Genomic DNA, 18,205 nt, shown 5'->3' on the forward strand with positions numbered 1-18,205 from the left:
ATTTTTAAGAAATTAAGAAGAAAAACTAGTTACTGATATTTACTCTAATATTTACCATTTCTGATGTTCTTCATTTCTTCTTGGGGATCCAAGTGTCTTAATATTTCCTTTCTACCTGGAGAACTTCTTTTAGAATATCCTGTAGTGCATATCTTATGCTGATGAATTTGTTTAGTTTTCTTTCATATCAGAATGTCTTTATTTTGTCTTTATTCTTGAAGGAAATTTCTATTTGATATAAAATTCTAGGTTGACAATTTCTTCCCCAGCATTTTAAAGATGTTGTTCCACTGTCTCTGACCTCCATAGTTTCTAATGGAAGTCATCAAAAGCTAATCATTGTTCCCCGTATTTAATGTCATTTTTCTCTGGCTGCCTTCTAGATTTCTTCTTTATCTTAGGTTTTTAGCAGTTTGACTACAATGTGCCTAAGCAGTGTTTTCTTGTATTTATTCTGCTTGCATTTAACTGAGCTTCTTGAATCTGTAAATTTATATCTTCACCCCAGATTGGGAAATTTTCAGTCATTATTTCTTCAGAAGATTTTCTGCCCATTATCTCTCCTTGCCTTCTGGGATTCCAATTAGAAATATGTTAGAAAGCTTGTTATAGCTCTACAAATTCTGAAGTCTCTGTTTCTTTACTTCTATCATTTTCTATTCTTCACCTTGGATAATTTCAAGTTCTCTGGCTCTTTGCTCTGTTATCTCCATTCTGCTATTAAGTTCTTTAGGTTAATTTTTTATTTAAGATACTGTCTTTTTTAGTTCTAGAATTTAAATTTGGTACATTTTTTATGGTTTCTATTTCTCTGCTGATATTCCTTATCCTTTCATTCATTATGAACATATTTTCTTTACCTCATTTCCCCCAAAGTTATAGTTATAATTCTTGTTTTAAAGCCCTTGTCTGCTAATTCCAACAGCTGGGTCATATTGGGGTTGCTATCTGTTGATGGTTTTTTTCTCTTGAGAATAGGTCAATATTTCCTCATTCATCACTTTGAGATGGTATCCTGGACCTTATGGATTTTGTTTCTGAAGAGTGTTGATATTTTTGTTTTAGCAGGAAATTACCTTGGTTGGACTCAAACTATAAACTTGAATCTCAGTTCAGTACCCTATCATTAGGAAGCTTGTGGTTTGCTCTGCAAATGTATGGTTCAGAGGCCAGTCAGAGATTTGGGCAGAATTTATACACAGAACTTGAGAACTTGGGGCTATACCAATCTAGTTCTCAGTGGGATTCGTTTTTCATTTTCCAGCAGTAATGCTTGCCCTAAACTCTGCCATCTGATTCTTCTGGCCAGAAAGACTGTGGGTTTTCTATCAGAATTTTAGTCATCCAATGCAGCAATAACTTTACCTGTCCTAAAGCTGATAGCTATTTTTTAAAAAGAAAGAAAAATTAAGAAAACAGGAAATTCTCTCCATTTTGGACCCTCTTCCAAGTTTTGTCTCCCCTCTATAATCTTTCTGACTTTTTTTCACTCTCTAGGACCTTCAGATAGTTGTGCTACATATTTTGTTCAGAATGTATTATTGTTGTCTGCAAGGTCAACTGACTAGGAGCCTACTCAGCCACATCAGAAGAAGTTTTAGTTTTTAATAGAGGAATGTAACCCGTTTGTATTTCCTGTCATTGACAAGGAATGCCTGATTTTGTTTCATGTTTTTATTTATTTATTTTTTGCTGTTTCTTCTGCTTTCTAGCTTTTGCTCTAAGAAATATTTTTACTTTGATCCCTCGTCTTTTCTAGTAATTTGAAAAGTAGAAGGTGTATCTTAAATTCTAAAATACTTGACTATATATTACCCTAGTTATCAGTGCCACAAATAATGACACTGTCACTCAGGATCTGTAAACCCTCTCTCCAAGGGGAACAAAATTTACAAATATATAAGCAAGCAGTAACTACAAATATTCACTTATACTCAATTCATTGTTATGATCAATTTTCTTATTTCAACCACTTCTTTTTAATAAGTTCACATTTTAAGACCTCTTTCCTCCAGAGGACTTATTTAATTTTTTAAAAATCATTTCATTCTTGGGCTTCCCTGATGGTGCAGTGGCTAAGAATCCACCTGACAATGCAGAGTACACAGGTTTGAGCCCTGGTCCGGAAAGATCCCACGTGGTGTGGAGCAACTAAGCCCATGCGCCACAACTACTGAGCCTGAACTTTAGAGACCGCAAGCCACAACTACTGAGCCCACGTGCCACAACTACTGAAGCCCGCGCGCCTAGAGCCCGTGCTCCACAACAAGAGAAGCCACACAATGAGAAGCCTGTGCACCGCAACGAAGAGTAGCCCCTGCTCGTCACAACTAGAGAAATCCCGCAAGGAGCAATGAAAACCCAATGCAGCCAAAAATAAAATAACTTTTTAAAAAAATCATTTCATTCTTTATTCTCTTTCTACACATTGGCAGAGCTTCTTAAGTTGCTTCCCTTATCACTGATTTCATTTTCTATAGTTTTAATTCTACACTTCAGCGCTTCAAATGCTGATTTTAACTGATTTAATTAATTTAAACCCCTTTATTTCATGTAGCTTTTTTTAATTACATCTGATTTCTCAGTAAAAAGGTTTTCAACTAATCTGTTTGTCTTCTCTCAGCTTAGATCTTCTATATCACAGAGTCTATGTTTTCCTGATTTTTAAAGAACACAAAACAGAAATCTTCTAATGCTTACTTACTTCTCTTTCCTACTTATCGTTCCCATATTAGGGTATTTTCTATTCACATAACCTTGAAAAAGGAGTGGTATGACTAATCTTGGAGAACCCCTCTAATCAAGATATGTGGTGATTCCCTTCCCTATCCACCTAGTTCTTATACTGTCTGTAATGTAGTTCAATGTTAAAAAGTGATAATTGACATCCTTGCCTTGTTCATTCTTGCAGTAGATATACCACAGTGTCCCCAATAAGCATACTTCCGACTTCTGAACTGATATACATATATTTGGTTTCATATTAAGAAACTTTCCATCTATTTACATGTTATGGAGTGATTCTATCAAGATGTTGGATTTTGCCAAATGCTCTTTCAAGCTTTTATGGCGAACATCAATAGATTTTTTTTCTTCCTAAAAATATTAATATGATAAATTACATTAGTGTGTGTGTGTGTGCATGCACCAATTTTCTAGTGATATCCAGTCTTTTATTTACTATAGATACATTGGCTTGAGTTAGAATCACACAGTGTCATTGCCTAATAATCTAAGGCAGACTTATTCTTGGACATTCTAATGCTATCTATAGCATTTTCATTATAATAAATAGCAAATTAAAAACTAGAAAGTCCACAATGCACTCTTCAGTCAATAGGGGACTTTTTTCCCTTAGCACTTTGTGTTTTACTGTCAAAGAAGCATAGTCATTTCAAGTTACATATTCTTTTTCCCCATAAAAATATATTCTTATTTTTGTCCTTAAGTTTAATTATTAATTTCAATTTAATTAACTTAATCTACCAGTCTATTATTAATCTGTTTTTAGGGTCTCCATGCACTTAAATCGATAATATTGCTTTTCCCTACTAGAATATCATGAAATTAACAATTTTTTTCAGAACCTAAAAAGTGACTGGCATATATATGATATTTTAATTGTGGATTTTTGCTTCTGGCTCTTCTAATGACCTGACAATATAATCTTTGAAAAGTAAAAATATGTCTATTTGTACATGAGCCATATAAAAGTATTTACCTAAATGACAAAAATGCTAAATAAATCATTTACTTGAGATTTTATAAAAATACAAAATTGAATATAAACTATCTCTAGATATAGTTTATCTAAAAATTTCCCAGCAATTTCCTACTCCTCTTTGCTTCAAGTTTAAGAGCCTTAATCAGATTACCCTAGAAAATATAAAATAGCACTACAAGTGTTGTGTTACAAATGTTTAAAATATACTAAACATATTTTGAGCTTGCCAGAAAGTAGGAAAGTCCCTACAGATCAGTAAACAAACAGGAAGCTAAAAGCTAAAGTTGTCATCATGAACTGACACTGGTTTGAGATTTTAACAACTACATGGTGTACAGGATGAGGCCTTGGACCCAAGGAAGGCACGACTTAGAAGTGAGGACTAGAAAAAAACAGTGACATAAAAGCAGTCACTGGTACCTTATTCCCTTCACCCCCTCAAGTATTACTTCCCTTTCTTTTCTTCTACCGGACTTTCCCAGACCACTTTCCTCCATAGCTATTTTCTCTGCTAAGTTCCTAAATTCTGGTGTTGCTTTTACTTCGTTATCAATTGTTTTCTATTAAAATTATTAATTATTTATTAAATGTTTCTGATCATTTTCTATTAAAATTAATAACTTATTTGTCTATAAATTGACAAGTTATTAACTGAGAAAAGATGAGTGTTTGATTGTAATCTCCACCAACAATAACCCCTATTCTTGTCCAGGAAATTGATGCATTATAACTAGAAATGGAAGGAATGAGATGAATAATGTGGAAGAAAATTAAACACAGCAGCTAAAGAGTTAACAGAGGGGAAGAAAATACAGTGTTCTTGTCCACTGGGCAACATGATCTGGACTTCTAACCTCCAGATTATTCTGTCTTTATTGAATGAAGGCACCACTAACCACCCACTTGTACAGGCCAGAAATTTAGAAATTGTCCTTTCCCTTTTCCTCAGTATCCAACCCATAACAAGGTGCTATCCATTTTACTTCTTAACTATCTTTCAAATCTATCCTCTCTATATACTATATCAGGTTTTCTCAACCTCAGAACTATTAATATTTTGGGCTAGATAGTTCTTTGTTGTGAGAAGTATCCCTATACACTATAGGATGTTTTGGCAGAATTCTTGGCTTCTACCTACTAGATGCCAGTAGCAGCACCAAACCCCCCATCCTGTCTAGTGACAACCAAAGATGTCTCGAACATTGCCAAATATCCTTGGTTTGCAAAACAGCCCCCCAGTTGAGAATCACTGCCTTATATCAAGTTATTATCATTTCTTGCCCAGTACACTGCAATAGCTTCCTAGTGTGTCTCCCTGAATCCACCATATCACTGCATCCCATCCTGTAACTCATTCTCCATATGATAACCAGAGTGATATTCCAAATCCAATCTTATCAGTCCCTGCTTAAAGCACTACAGTGGCTCCCCATTTCTCTTAGAATAAAATCCAACATCCTTACTACTGCTTTATAAGGTCCTAGCTCTCACTTCTCCAGATTCATCTTGTACCTCACTGTATCCTACTTCCCCTACTTCACTGCACTCTAGCCACACTGGCTACCTTTCAGTTCCTCAAATGGGTCATTCTCTCTCCAACCATTGGGCTTTGCCTCAACCCTCTGCCAGGAAGGTTCTTCTCCCACCTCTCATAACACTCTTAGAATAAGTAGATGCTATTTTTAAAATAATAATAACTATCTGGGGGCTGTGGATTAAAAGCTGTAACCTAAAGAAAAAGTTGAATGCATTCTGATGGCTGGAAAAGAGGACACACTGTATCTGGGACAGAGTAGACAAAGATTAGTGATGACCAACAAGGAGAAAAGATAGAGGACAATGTGTCAAAAGAGTCACAAAACCTACTTTCTAGACCCTGTTCTATCACTCACTAACCATGTGATTTGTTTTTAATTTATATACAGGAAAATTAACTTTTTTGTTGTCCAGTTCTATGCGTTTAAACATGTAACCACCAGTACAATCGGGACACAAAACAGTTCCAAAACCCCCAAAATTCTCTGGTGCTGGCCCTTCGTAGTCAAACACCTCCCCACACCAGCCCTTGGCAACAACTGACCCATTCTTTGTCCTATACTTTTTCCTTTTCCTGAGATTCATACTTAATCTGAGTCTTGTTTCTTCAGTCATGAAATTATATACACACACACACACATACACACACACACACACACACACACACACACACACCACGAGGAGATGGTATATATACATACCATCTTCTTTATATTAAAATATTAAGCTACTTATGATGATTGTCTACCATGGCTAAAAAACCTGGTGTATGTTAAGCATTCTGTCCAGGTTCATATTTAGAAAAGGCTTTCTTTGAATTTGTGGCTAATGCCCAATTTTTGGAATTCTGCATCTTAGACTTTCAGTCTTCTCCAGAAGGATGGCTCCATCTCGGATTTCTCTGTGCTACCTTGGTGGGCCTGTAACTTTGCTTAGTCCTACAAAGCTATGAGCTCCAGAATGTTCCTAACCTCTCCTGTGGTTGTCCTTCCTCAGTGGACCACACTGCAGTAGCTTGAGCAGCTGACTGCAATTTTCTTTTCAGCAGTATTTGCTGGGGGGGGGGGGGGGGGGGGAGGGGCGTTCCAAGCTTGTTCTAGCACTTTGCTCTTTATGAACATAGCTTATCATTGAATGTCTAAAGGTAATACTGAAGATACTGTTAAGTCAACAGTCAACTGAAGGAGAGTCAAGCCTCACATCCCCGTCGATGATCTAATATGAAAAACTCACTGCCTTGTCTCATAGAGTTGTTACACTAATAAATCACAAGAATGCTATATATAACATTATAAGGATTTTAATAAATGCATCTGACAAAATCATTCATAATTCTCTTAACAGTGTAACAGATTAGGTATAAGTGTAATTGTTTGAATAACTAGGTCTTAAGGTATTGATTAACTAATTAATGTCTCCCTAAAATAAGGCCTCTAATGGTATACTACAGGAGTCTAAACTTGGTCCTACCCTATTTACATATTTTAGTTAATGAATATTAACTAAGACACAGAAGCACGATTACTAAGTTTATAAATGTCATAGCTAGTAGGGGTAGTTAAAAAAAATTTATTAGAATCATACTTCAAAAAATATCAACATAAATCAATAATATGAAACAATGTAGACAAACTAATATGCTGAAATGTAATAGGAAGGAAAAAGAGATCAACTACAAAAATATAGAAAGAGAGAGACCTAGTTTGACAACAGCTCACATAGTAATATCTGGGCATATTAGTAGATTACAAATTCATTATAAGTCATTAATGTGACATGACTTAATTTAAAAAGTAAAAACACACTATTACATTGCTCTTTTCAGGTTCAGTTATAAACTCCATGTTACCAATTCCAGCAGTCAGTTCTCAACCTCATTTTTCACCTCCTAGCAGCATTTAACAAAGGTGATCATCCATCGTTTTTGTACCACTTTCCTTTTCCTTGCTTGACATTCTCTTGGCTCTCCTCCTACTCACTGGTTGCTCTTACCAGCTTCCTTTAGGACTGATGACTCCCAAATTTATACCTCCAGTCCAAACATTTCCATTGAAATCCAAACTCTTAAATGCATCATCAGCCTCATAATCGTAGAAACCCTACTTCCCTACCCAAGTTAGCTTTTCCTATAGTCTTCCCCATCTCAGTAAACAGCAATTTTATCCTTCCAATTGCTCAGGCCAAAATCTTTGAGTCATTCTTGATCTTTTTTATTTCCATATCCTATATTCATTCCATCAGTAAATCCTTTTGACTCTGTCTACAAAATCTGACCACTCCTACCACCTGCACTGCTCCATCATGTCCCCTTGGGATTGTTACAGTCATCTCCTAAATGGTCTCCCTACTTCCAACCTTGAAACCTCATCCCCACAATCTATTCTCAGTACTGCAGCCAGAGAGATCCTTTGAGAACACACATTTATTCAACATTCATTCTAAGACTATTTACTGAGATCCATCCATGTGCAAGGCACTGTTTTAGGTACTTAAAATATGTATACCTGTGAACAGAGGAGAGAAAAGTTGCTGCCCTCCTGAAGCTTTTGCATCTTGGCAGAGGACAGATAATAAACTATATATATAGTAAATAAGTAAACTACATGGTGGCTCCATAAGTGCTATGTGAAAAAAATAGAGCAGGTAAAAAGAAGTGGTGCCAGGAAAAAAGAGCATGGGTTGTAGATTTAAATGGGAGATGAGTCTAGGCTTCATTGGCAAAGTAACCTTTGAGCAAAGACCCGAAAAAGGTAAGAACTTAGCCATGCAGGTATCTGGCAGAATAGCATTCCAGTCAGATGTTAATATTAAGAATGCATAAAATATTATTTTTGGTTCTTTCAACCTTCAACTGACCACATGATGGGCTGAAAGACACAAAATTTAAACTTGTTTTTATCTATATATTATTGTATTTTAATTTTTAATAATGTCCTAATAAGCCAGAAGTGCTTTTTCAGAAATGATAAATGAAGTATCAGAAACCACTTATGCAGGAAAGCTTTAAGTCTTTTTCCAAGATTCAATTAGGAACTTTTTCTTTCATTTCATGGAGTTTCTTTTATGGCCCATAAAATGCAGTTAGAGAGGCCTGTATTTTTTTGATATGCACACATGGCATATCTAATGCTCAGGGAAAAACTGCAAGTGCATCAAACACGGGAGATCACGTGGATTTAGGAAAGATTTTTCAAATATTATACAAATACTGACTGATTTTTCAGATTGTTAGTTATAAAACTTAGGATAAAGCAAAGTAATCAGATTTATTAACACAATAAAATGAGTCCAAAATTGTGAATTTTTAAAAGCTTGTTTGTTTCTACCTAATTGGATAAGACACTACAGCACAGTGTTTGTTTTTACCTTCCGGTGGCCTGTTGGATGTTGCCACAACGACGACCCCGTTTTTGAACAGATTTTCAAAAAGCTGTTTCAGAATCATGGCATCAGCAATGTCAGTGACCTATGGACAGCAATACATTTGTTTTATTTTAATTTCACTTCTGCTCTAACAAATTTGCTAATGGCTCATCCTTTTTAAAAAAAAAAAAATAGAAGTGTATTCCAAGAGAAAAATTCTAATTATCATGAAGAAAAGAGTAGATAATTAAAAGCATGAAAGCCTGCAGTCTTTAAACTTGACTCTTCTTTTTTGCAAGCCTATCATTTCTATCCAAATTATCAACTGATTCTATGTTAACTTATTTTATAGAACTACAGGTGGAAAGCACAGATAATTGTCCTAAACATCTAGGAAGTCTAACTAATTAGAACTAACATGACCAACTCCCCCCTCCTACTCCCATCACAGCCTCCCTCCCCAAATAAAGAAGAGAGAGAAAAAAAGAAAAAAAAAAAAATACACAGGCTATTTGAGATTTCTAATACCTTTCTGGCAAAGGTCCCTGAAAAGGTGACTTTAAATGGTCATGGGACTTTAGAAATAAGGACAAGTAGCCAGTGAGACATAATCAGCTGCTGTTGAAAATAGAATGATATGACATAGATACTATTGTGCAATTGTTGCACAAAACAATTCAACAGATGGCCCATCACAAAAATAAGCAATTTCATTGTTCTTTTTAAGTGCCTTCTATTACTGTCCATGAATAATCAAAAGGCACTGCAGTCACTTCCAGCACAGCCAGCCTCTGCTAACCTTCCCAAACACAAATATTCCTTCTACCAAAAAAAAACACAAAACCTTACAAGAATGGTTAACACAGTGCTTTAAAAAAAAAAAGCTTCTGACAAAACCAGAAATGCATAATGCAGATAACACTATTTCATCTAAGTTACAGAGATACATATAACCACTGATCTTTACTAAAATTTTTTTTAAAAATCCACAATTAGCAAGTAAGCTTAATGGTAACTTTGTTGTTGTTTTTTTTAATCCCCGAAAATAGAGAGAGGCTCAAGAGGGAGGGGATATGGGGATATATGTATGCATATAGCTGATTCACTTTGTTGTACAGCAGAAACTAACACAACATTGTAAAGCATTTATACTCCAATAGAGATGTGAAAAAAAAAAATAATAAAAATTTTAAAAAGCGCTCCTGAAAAAAAAAAATCCCCAAAAATACAGAAACTAGGGAGGGTAGGAAGTTGACTTCAAAAAATAAATATATAGTGAAGATTGATGTTAATCATTGCACCTTCCCCTAAGAATATAATAACATGGGTTTTATATTCTCCCAATGTAAAAATGCTTTGATCTTCCTTTAACAGCACATTTTAGATAATCTCAATAAAACTTATTTTATATTCACAAAATATATCACACAATATATATCACATTGTTTTTTTTGTTTGTTTTGTTTTTTTGCAGTACGCGGGTCTCTCACTGTTGTGGCCTCTCCCGTTGCGGAGCACAGGCTCCGGACGCGCAGGCTCAGCGGCCATGGCTCACGGGCCTAGCCGCTCCGCGGCATGTGGGATCTTCCCGGACTGGGGCACGAACCCGTGTCCCCTGCATCGGCAGGCGGACTCTCAACCACTGCGCCACCAGGGGAGCCCCACATTGTTATTTTTAAACCATGTTAAAGTACATAGAAACTAGTGGAATTCTTTCAAATTAGATCGTAATACTAAAAGTTGCCAACTAAATGGTTATAACACTATGAACAGTAACAACCTGGGTGACAGAGGTCTAAATCACTTTTCTCTTTCAGCTGATATCTTACTCAAAAGTTCAATTATTTCCTTTCCACCTGAACAAAACAAAACAAAACCAGGATATGGGAATGTGCAGATCTTTTTTTTTTTTTTTTTGCTGTTTCAGGCTATAACTTTAAAATATTAACTAAAAACCTACTGAAGATTCCTTAAATTAAAAAGACTTCAGGAACTTACAAAGTGGTGATTAAAATGAAAAGGAAAGTGGTACTGATATTATTTAATTTGGAGCTTAGGATCACTGTCAAATTTTGCTTCCGCCAAAACACTCACAGAGAAGGCCCTTTTCAAATGCTTAAACACCAGTGGCATTTCTGATGAGAGGACAGAACAAGCTTGCAAATTTTAGAAGCAACTGCACTTTTAAATTGGATTCCCAATGCACTGACTTTTAAAAAGAATGATATCAATTAAAATCACCCAATTTTAGAGAATAAAAATGATCATTTGACTATCTCGCTGAGGTTCTTGAAAAAAATAAAAATAGCTTTTGTGCACTAAGGTTCAGAAAAGTGAAGGGATGTTTAGCTTATAACACTGTACAAAGGTTTAAACTGAAAGTTGAAGAAAGCAAACAATAAGGACTTGTGGGTGAATTATCATTTGTTGTTTTTGTCTTACAGAATGTTTTTGCTCTAGCAGAGTAAATTAACTTGGAGAAGCTATGGCTAATTAATAAAGCAGGAGTCACTTGGTGTAGCCGGGTGCCAATGTATACTCTTTTGATCTTGTCCCTGCACTTGTTCAGCTTTGCTGGGGAACAGAAATTTTACAGTATAAGTGAACAGAAGACAATTGGCCACACATTCTTGAAGAGCGAGCTTTTTCAGCACCCAGCATTTCATTACCACCAGGAACAAAAGAGAAGCCTACAGATTACCACTAAGGGTAGTCTGCTAATACAGAGAGTGGAGACATTTCATTAGCATTAAAGAGAGAAGATTTTTTATGACCTAGAGTTGCTTTCCATTATGACTCACTTAAGTAAAAAAAGGGAAAAAAAAATCTAACTGTTAATTTACATGTGTAAGTGCTTGCGTCTCAGTCATCCACTGATTGGTACAGTGCCATGTAATGAGTGACAAACATAAGCATGCATTATTAGTAATTAGTATTAGCACAGAAATAAGCATCTATTTTTATTAGCAGTTTTTAATAGCTTTCCTGTTTTATAAAAATGGTCAAAACTATTTTTTAAATGATATTGATAGCTTACAGAGGAGAATTTTGAATGATATTCTGCTCATCAGAATTCTTTTTCTGGGGGGGGGTGCATATTAGTAAAACATCTAACCAGTGTCCCTAAAAAGAGACATGAAAAAATAACATTTTTAAAAAATTTGTTCTCCTTCAGTATTCTGATATCTTCAGAATCACAAATGGTTTAATAAGAAATGTTAATATTCAAAGAGAATATAATGAAGACCCTAAAGAAAACTTTATTCTTTTATTTCAGTAATTAAAACACATAAAAACATCCTATCTACAAATTTCTCAAACAAGATAAGAATACTGCATCTATCCCACGTAAAACTGAAATACTACACTTAGTAAAGATGACCAAGCTAATGAGGAATACCTTCTGCAAATGTAATCCGAATGCTACGAAAACATAATCTTAAAAATGCCCTAAATTCAAGAGAAAAGACTATATTCTTATTTTTAAGCAGCAACAATTCCTATTCATCCCCCTAGTAAAATAAATATTATACTAATTAACATCACCTAATGGCCAATAGTAACTAGTTAAAAATCAAGACCACTAATAGGATTCAATTTGAAAAGTGAAGTGGTGATTGCAGACATACTGTTGTTAAGATTAAAGTGCCTAAAAAATTCTTTGCTAGTAAATCAGCAATGTATCGTACTAGGCTTAATAGGCTTAAGGATAATTTTTAGGTTCCATCATTAAAACATCTACTAAAAGCCCACCCAGTTCTAGGTCTGTATATTTAAACACATAATAGAAGACATATAGCAAAGAGAACACATAACATAGCTTTTACTACTAGTGAATAAGAGCACTGATGATGGATTCAAATGTAGTTACCAGCTGTATGATCTTGGAAAAGTCACTTAACCTCTCTGACCCTTAATTCCCTCATCAATCCAATAAAGGCAGTAATAACAACTACTCTGCAAAATCGTTACAATACGTATGGTAAATCCTCAAGAAATGTTGATTATGACTGTTACCTATATATGTTACATATGCTAGGTTAAGTCCTTATTATTTACGTATAGCTATACAGAATTTTAGCTGTAGATGGAATGATACATAGCATAGTACAGTAGTTAGCAACACAGAAAGCACTCAGTAAACAGTAGGTAATATTATTACAGAATATACTAATAGATAAAATAAAAGCTTTCTAATAAATAAATGGGCATTGAATCAAACAGTTCATAAAAGATGGATATTAACAGTAAGCAAATAGATATTAAAAAAATCAACCATAATATTAAAGAAATATACATTAAAACAATGAGATCCCATTTTTCACCTATTAAATTAGACAAAAATGTGAAGATAATTTAGAATGTTGACAGGAAAAAATGCAGGTTGTTATATATAAGGGAAGTGGGACTTAGTTGGGGGACTACTTCAACAGTAGTTGAACTACTGTTGAACTAGTAGTTGAAACTACTTTTATTCATTCATCTGTTCACTCATTATTATTGTTCATTAATTCATTCTCAAGCACTGTTCTAGACATTTCAGATATGTCAATTAGCAAAACAAAGATTCCTGCCTTCAAGTTTACATTCCTGTAGAGAAATAATGATAATAAGCAATAAACACAATAAATAAGTAAATATATGTCAGAAGGCAATATATGTTATGAAAAAAAAGGAGGGTAAGGGGAATTAGAAGAGTGGGGGGTCAATGGCAAATTGCAATTTTAAACAGGGTTTAGGCCTTGTTAAGGAAGTAATTGAGCAAAGATCTGAAGAAGTAAGAGTTATCCTGATGGACGTATGGGGGAGGTTATTCCATGCAGAAACTGCAAAGGCTTGGCTTGTTTGTTCTAAATTGTACAGATGTTGGGGATCAGAGCGCTGGTACAGCAACATTCTGGGTTATCATTTTACCCTTTTGATTTTTAGAAAAGGGGGACAAGTAGAGATCTGGACTTGCAATAATCCAGTTTTGATGTGCTAGAGGAGCTTCTCTAAGACCAGTGAAAGATAGTCCAGGATACTGAAACTAGGAAATCTAGGCTCTGCTCAGTGATCTCTCTGCCCTTAGGCGACACATTCTTGCCCTTAGATTCTCGCTTTCCCTGGCTCTTCTCCACAAGGGGTATATGCAAATATTGGTCTTTTCTTGCATGCAGTGGTAAGCTCCAAGGTTCAAGTTTCGTACTTCAGGGGAAACAAAACAGCAAGATTATTAACATTTTTCATTCTAGGACATTTAGGCCAACTTTGCTCAAGGGAAGAGGGTCAACACTAACATACTAGAACGCTACACTGAAATTTGTGAGCAAATAAAAGCAATCAATTTGTTTTTCATTCTTGTTCTGTTGTCTCTGTGCATATTTTCTTCAGCACCCTGCTGAGAAAGAAGCATTTGGTATAACACCCACTATTAACTACAGTTCCCTAATCTATGAAGAAAATAGGATTGGAAAAAGTAGGGAGCATTGAGTGAATCTGAAAGTATAGGAGATAATGTTAGAGAGGAAGCAGGGGGGTTTGAGCAAGGGTAATGACACCATCTTATATAGCATAATATATCCCACCTTCAAGTTTAAGCCCTTTTAAGTTGGGTTTTCTGTTACCTGCAGGCAAAAGCATCCTAGTAGATACCTCATCTCTTTGCTTTTCTTGGGCTTTGGTTCATCAGGTAAACCTCCTTCCATTAGAGGTAACAGATTTTATATTAAGGAAGGTGAGATTTCCTCACAGTACTCCTATTTATTCTTTTCTAGATCATAGGGAAATCCTTCTTGACATAGAATATAAGAGCAAAACATGAATTGAATAGTTCCTTTCTCATCAAGACTCTTTGCAAGAAACAGGCACAGGAGATTCAGCTAAACATAAGGGGTTTATACTTGAGACCTCAGGATGGAACAGCACTGAAAGCACCTCCTGGGAACAGGAACTGGAGATTGGCATGAAATTACAGGTAGCTCTGCAGCTGCCTAGGGAGCACCCTGGTATTCCTCCCCCTAATGTGATTCAGCTCCTTCCTATGTCTCTTTGTTCCTGTCTCATTACTAAGTGGGCACTTCCCTCTGCATCTTTTAGTTCAAATACATGAGAAAAAGTATATGATTGGCTCAACCCCCAGGCCACACCACACAAGTCCAAGGTTGTTGACAAGCTTGTGGACTGGCTACTCATAGATCAGATGTCCAGACATGATCCATTTGACTGTGGGACAGATAGAGTTCTGTAGTATGGAATAAGGTCTTTAAGACAACTGGGATGAATGACTAAGTGAATGAATGAATATCAAACCAACTCTGGATAAGGCAGGAGATGACAAACAGAGCCATCACATCCACTTTCTTCTCTTCGTTAGCAAGAAACATTTTATGAGCAAGGGGTCTGTCTCCCTCTTGATCTCCCTTACACATCCTTAATATATAATTTGAAAAATCCTTTTTGTTGCCTTACATTTCTTTTACAAGATTTGGTTCATCCTGATAGATAGTTGCTTTTGTTTCCTTCTTCCCAACCATGTATCAATCTTCTAAAATCTGAACTCAATGGAGAATGCCCAGAGCAACCAGACAGGTTTCCGTTAGGACCTCACTATCAGGGTGGCATTATGACTTTCATAGGCCCTTTAACCTTCAGAAGCCCCTTCCTCAATTAAAAAATAAATTTACTTAAAAATATATATATATAAATATACATATATACATAAATTATATTTTCTAACTGTGTTGGTATAAGACAAATATAGTACAGATGCAGACAGATACAGGCTGGATTCATTATTGACATATTCATTTCTTCTTCAAATTTTAAAAGAATTTAAATTAAAATATTTTCATGGGCCCCTTAAACTATCATGGACCCTCAGCACCATACCTATTGTGCCTAATGGGTAATTTGGACCTGCTTGCCATAAATCTTCTCAGGATCTGCTTTGCACAACCATACTTTTATCTTTTCCTAATCTTAAACAGTCTTGCCAATGGTCCTCATGTCACAGAAACATGCCAATCATTTCTCAGAATGTTTTAAAATTCACATTTTTTAAGTTAAGGGTAATGAGTTTTACCTGATACCTAAGAAATTCTGATGCCTTTATATTCCTCATATACATGATGGAAATAATAATAACTATTTAATAGAATTAAATGAAGTAAGGATGTAAAAACACTTTGTAAACCCTGAATTACTTTACAAAGGTTGGGTATTAATATACTTTTAAATTTTTAATTTCAATACCTTAATCAAAAATTTAACTGTGATGGATGAAGGAACAAGATAAAACCCCAGAAAAACAACTAAATAAAGTGGAGATAGGCAACCTTCCAGAAAAATGATAGTGAAGATGATCCAGGACCTTGGAAAAAGAATGGAGGCAAAGATCGAGAAGATGCAAGAAATGTTGAACAAAGACCTAGAAGAATTAAAGAACAAACACCTAGAAGAAATAAAGAACAAGCAAACAGAGATGAACAATACAATAACTGAAATGAAAAATACACTAGAAGGAATCAATAGCAGAATAACTGAGGCAGAAGAACGGATAAGTGACCTGGAAGACAGAATGGTGGAATTCACTGCTGCGGAACAGAATAAAGAAAAAAGAATGAAAAGAAATGAAGACAGCCTAACAGACCTCTGGGACAACATTAAACACAACAACATTCGCATTACAGGAGTCCCAGAAGGACAAGAGAGAGAGAAAGGATCCAAGAAAATATGTGAAGAGATTATAGTCGAAAACTTCCCTAACACGGGAAAGGAAATAGCCACCCAAGTTCAGGAAGCGCAGAGAGTCCCAGCCAGGATAAACCCAAGGAGAAACATGCCGAGACACATAGTAATCAAATTGGCAAAAATTAAAGGCAAGGAAAAATTATTGAAAGCAACAAGGGAAAAACGACAAATAACATACAAGGGAACTCCCATAAGGTTAACAACTGATTTCTCAGTAGAAACTCTACAAGCCAGAAGGGAGTGGCATGACATATTTAAAGTGATGAAAGGGAAGAACCTACAACCAAGATTACTCTATCTGGCAAGGATCTCATTCAGATTCGACGGAGAAATCAAAAGTTTTACAGACAAGCAAAAGCTAAGAGAATTCAGCACCATCAAACCAGCTCTACAACAAATGCTAAAGGAACATCTCTAAGTAGGAAACATAACAGAAGAAAAGGACCTACAAAAACAAACCCATAATAATTAAGAAAATGGTAATAGGAACATACATATTGATAATTACCTTAAATGTGAATGGATTAAATGCTCCAACCAAAAGATAGGCTTGCTGAATGGATACAAAAACAAGAGCCCTATATATGCTGTCTACAAGAGACCAACTTCAGACCTAGGGACACATACAGACTGAAAGTGAGGGGATAGAAAAAGATATTCCATGCAAATGGAAATCAAAAAAAAAAGCTGAAGTAGCAGTACTCGTATCAGATAAAATAGACTTTAAAATAAACAATGTTACAAGAGACAAGAAAGGACACTACATAATGATCAAGGGAGCAATCCAAGAAGAAGATATAACAATTATAACTATATATGTACCCAACATAGGAGCACCTCAATACATAAGGCAACTGCTAACAGCTATAAAAGAGGAAATCGACAGTAACACAATAATAGTGGGGGACTTTAACACCTCACTTACACCAATGGACAGATCATCCAAACAGAAAATTAATAAGGAAACACAAGCTTTAAATGACACAATAGACCAGATAGATTTAATCGATATTTATAGGACATTCCATCCAAAAACAGCAGATTACACTTTCTTCTCAAGTGCGCATGGAACATTCTCCAGGATAGATCGCATCTTGGGTCACAAATCAAGCCTCAGTAAATTTAAGAAAACTGAAATCATATCAAGCATCTTTTCTGACCACAACGCTATGAGACTAGATATCAATTACAGGGGAAAAAAATGTAAAAAACACAAACACATAGAGGCTAAACAATACGTTACTAAATAACCAAGACATCACTGAAGAAATCAAAAAATACCTAGAGACAAATGATAACGAAAACACGATGATCCAAAACCTATGGGATGCAGCAAAAGCAGTTCTAAGAGGGAAGTTTATAGCAATACAAGCTTACCTCAAGAAACAAGAAAAATCTCAAATAAACAATTTACCCTTACACCTAAAGGAACTAAAGAAAGAAGAAAAAACAAAACCCAAAGTTAGTAGAAGGAAAGAAAGCATAAAGTTCAGAGCAGAAATAAATGAAATAGAAACAAAGAAAACAATAGCAAAGATCAATAAAACTAAAAGCTGGTTCCTTGAGAAGATAAACAAAATTGATAAACCATTAGCCAGACTCATCAAGAAAAACAGGGAGAGGACTCAAATCAATAAAATTAGAAATGAAAAAGGAGAAGTTACAATGGACACAACAGAAATACAAAGCATCATAAGAGACCACTACAAGCAATTCTATGCCAATAAAATGGACAAACTGGGGCTTCCCTGGTGGCACAGTGGTTGAGAGTCCGCCTGCCGATGCAGGGGACACAGGTTCGTGCCCTGGTCCAGGAAGATCCTACATGCCGCGAAGCGGCTGGGCCCGTGA

General features: G+C 35.5%; 1 protein-coding gene across 5 annotated transcripts in view; it reads right to left on the bottom strand.

Moving 5' to 3' along the window:
• AFG1L (AFG1 like ATPase) overlaps positions 1–18,205 on the bottom strand; it is a 194,383-nt gene that overhangs the window by 113,618 nt on the left and 62,560 nt on the right. For all 5 annotated transcript variants that reach the window (XM_027089070.1, XM_027089073.1, XM_027089081.1 and 2 more), the window contains exon 6: positions 8,627–8,726. In XM_027089070.1, coding sequence (XP_026944871.1) covers positions 8,627–8,726 — 100 coding nt within the window. The remainder of the gene's footprint in view (positions 1–8,626; positions 8,727–18,205) is intronic.

This window comes from Aethalodelphis obliquidens, unplaced genomic scaffold (genome assembly GCF_003676395.1).
Source record: "Aethalodelphis obliquidens isolate GAN/ISIS:26980383/991018 unplaced genomic scaffold, ASM367639v1 scaffold3, whole genome shotgun sequence".
Lineage (NCBI taxonomy): Eukaryota > Metazoa > Chordata > Mammalia > Artiodactyla > Delphinidae > Aethalodelphis > Aethalodelphis obliquidens.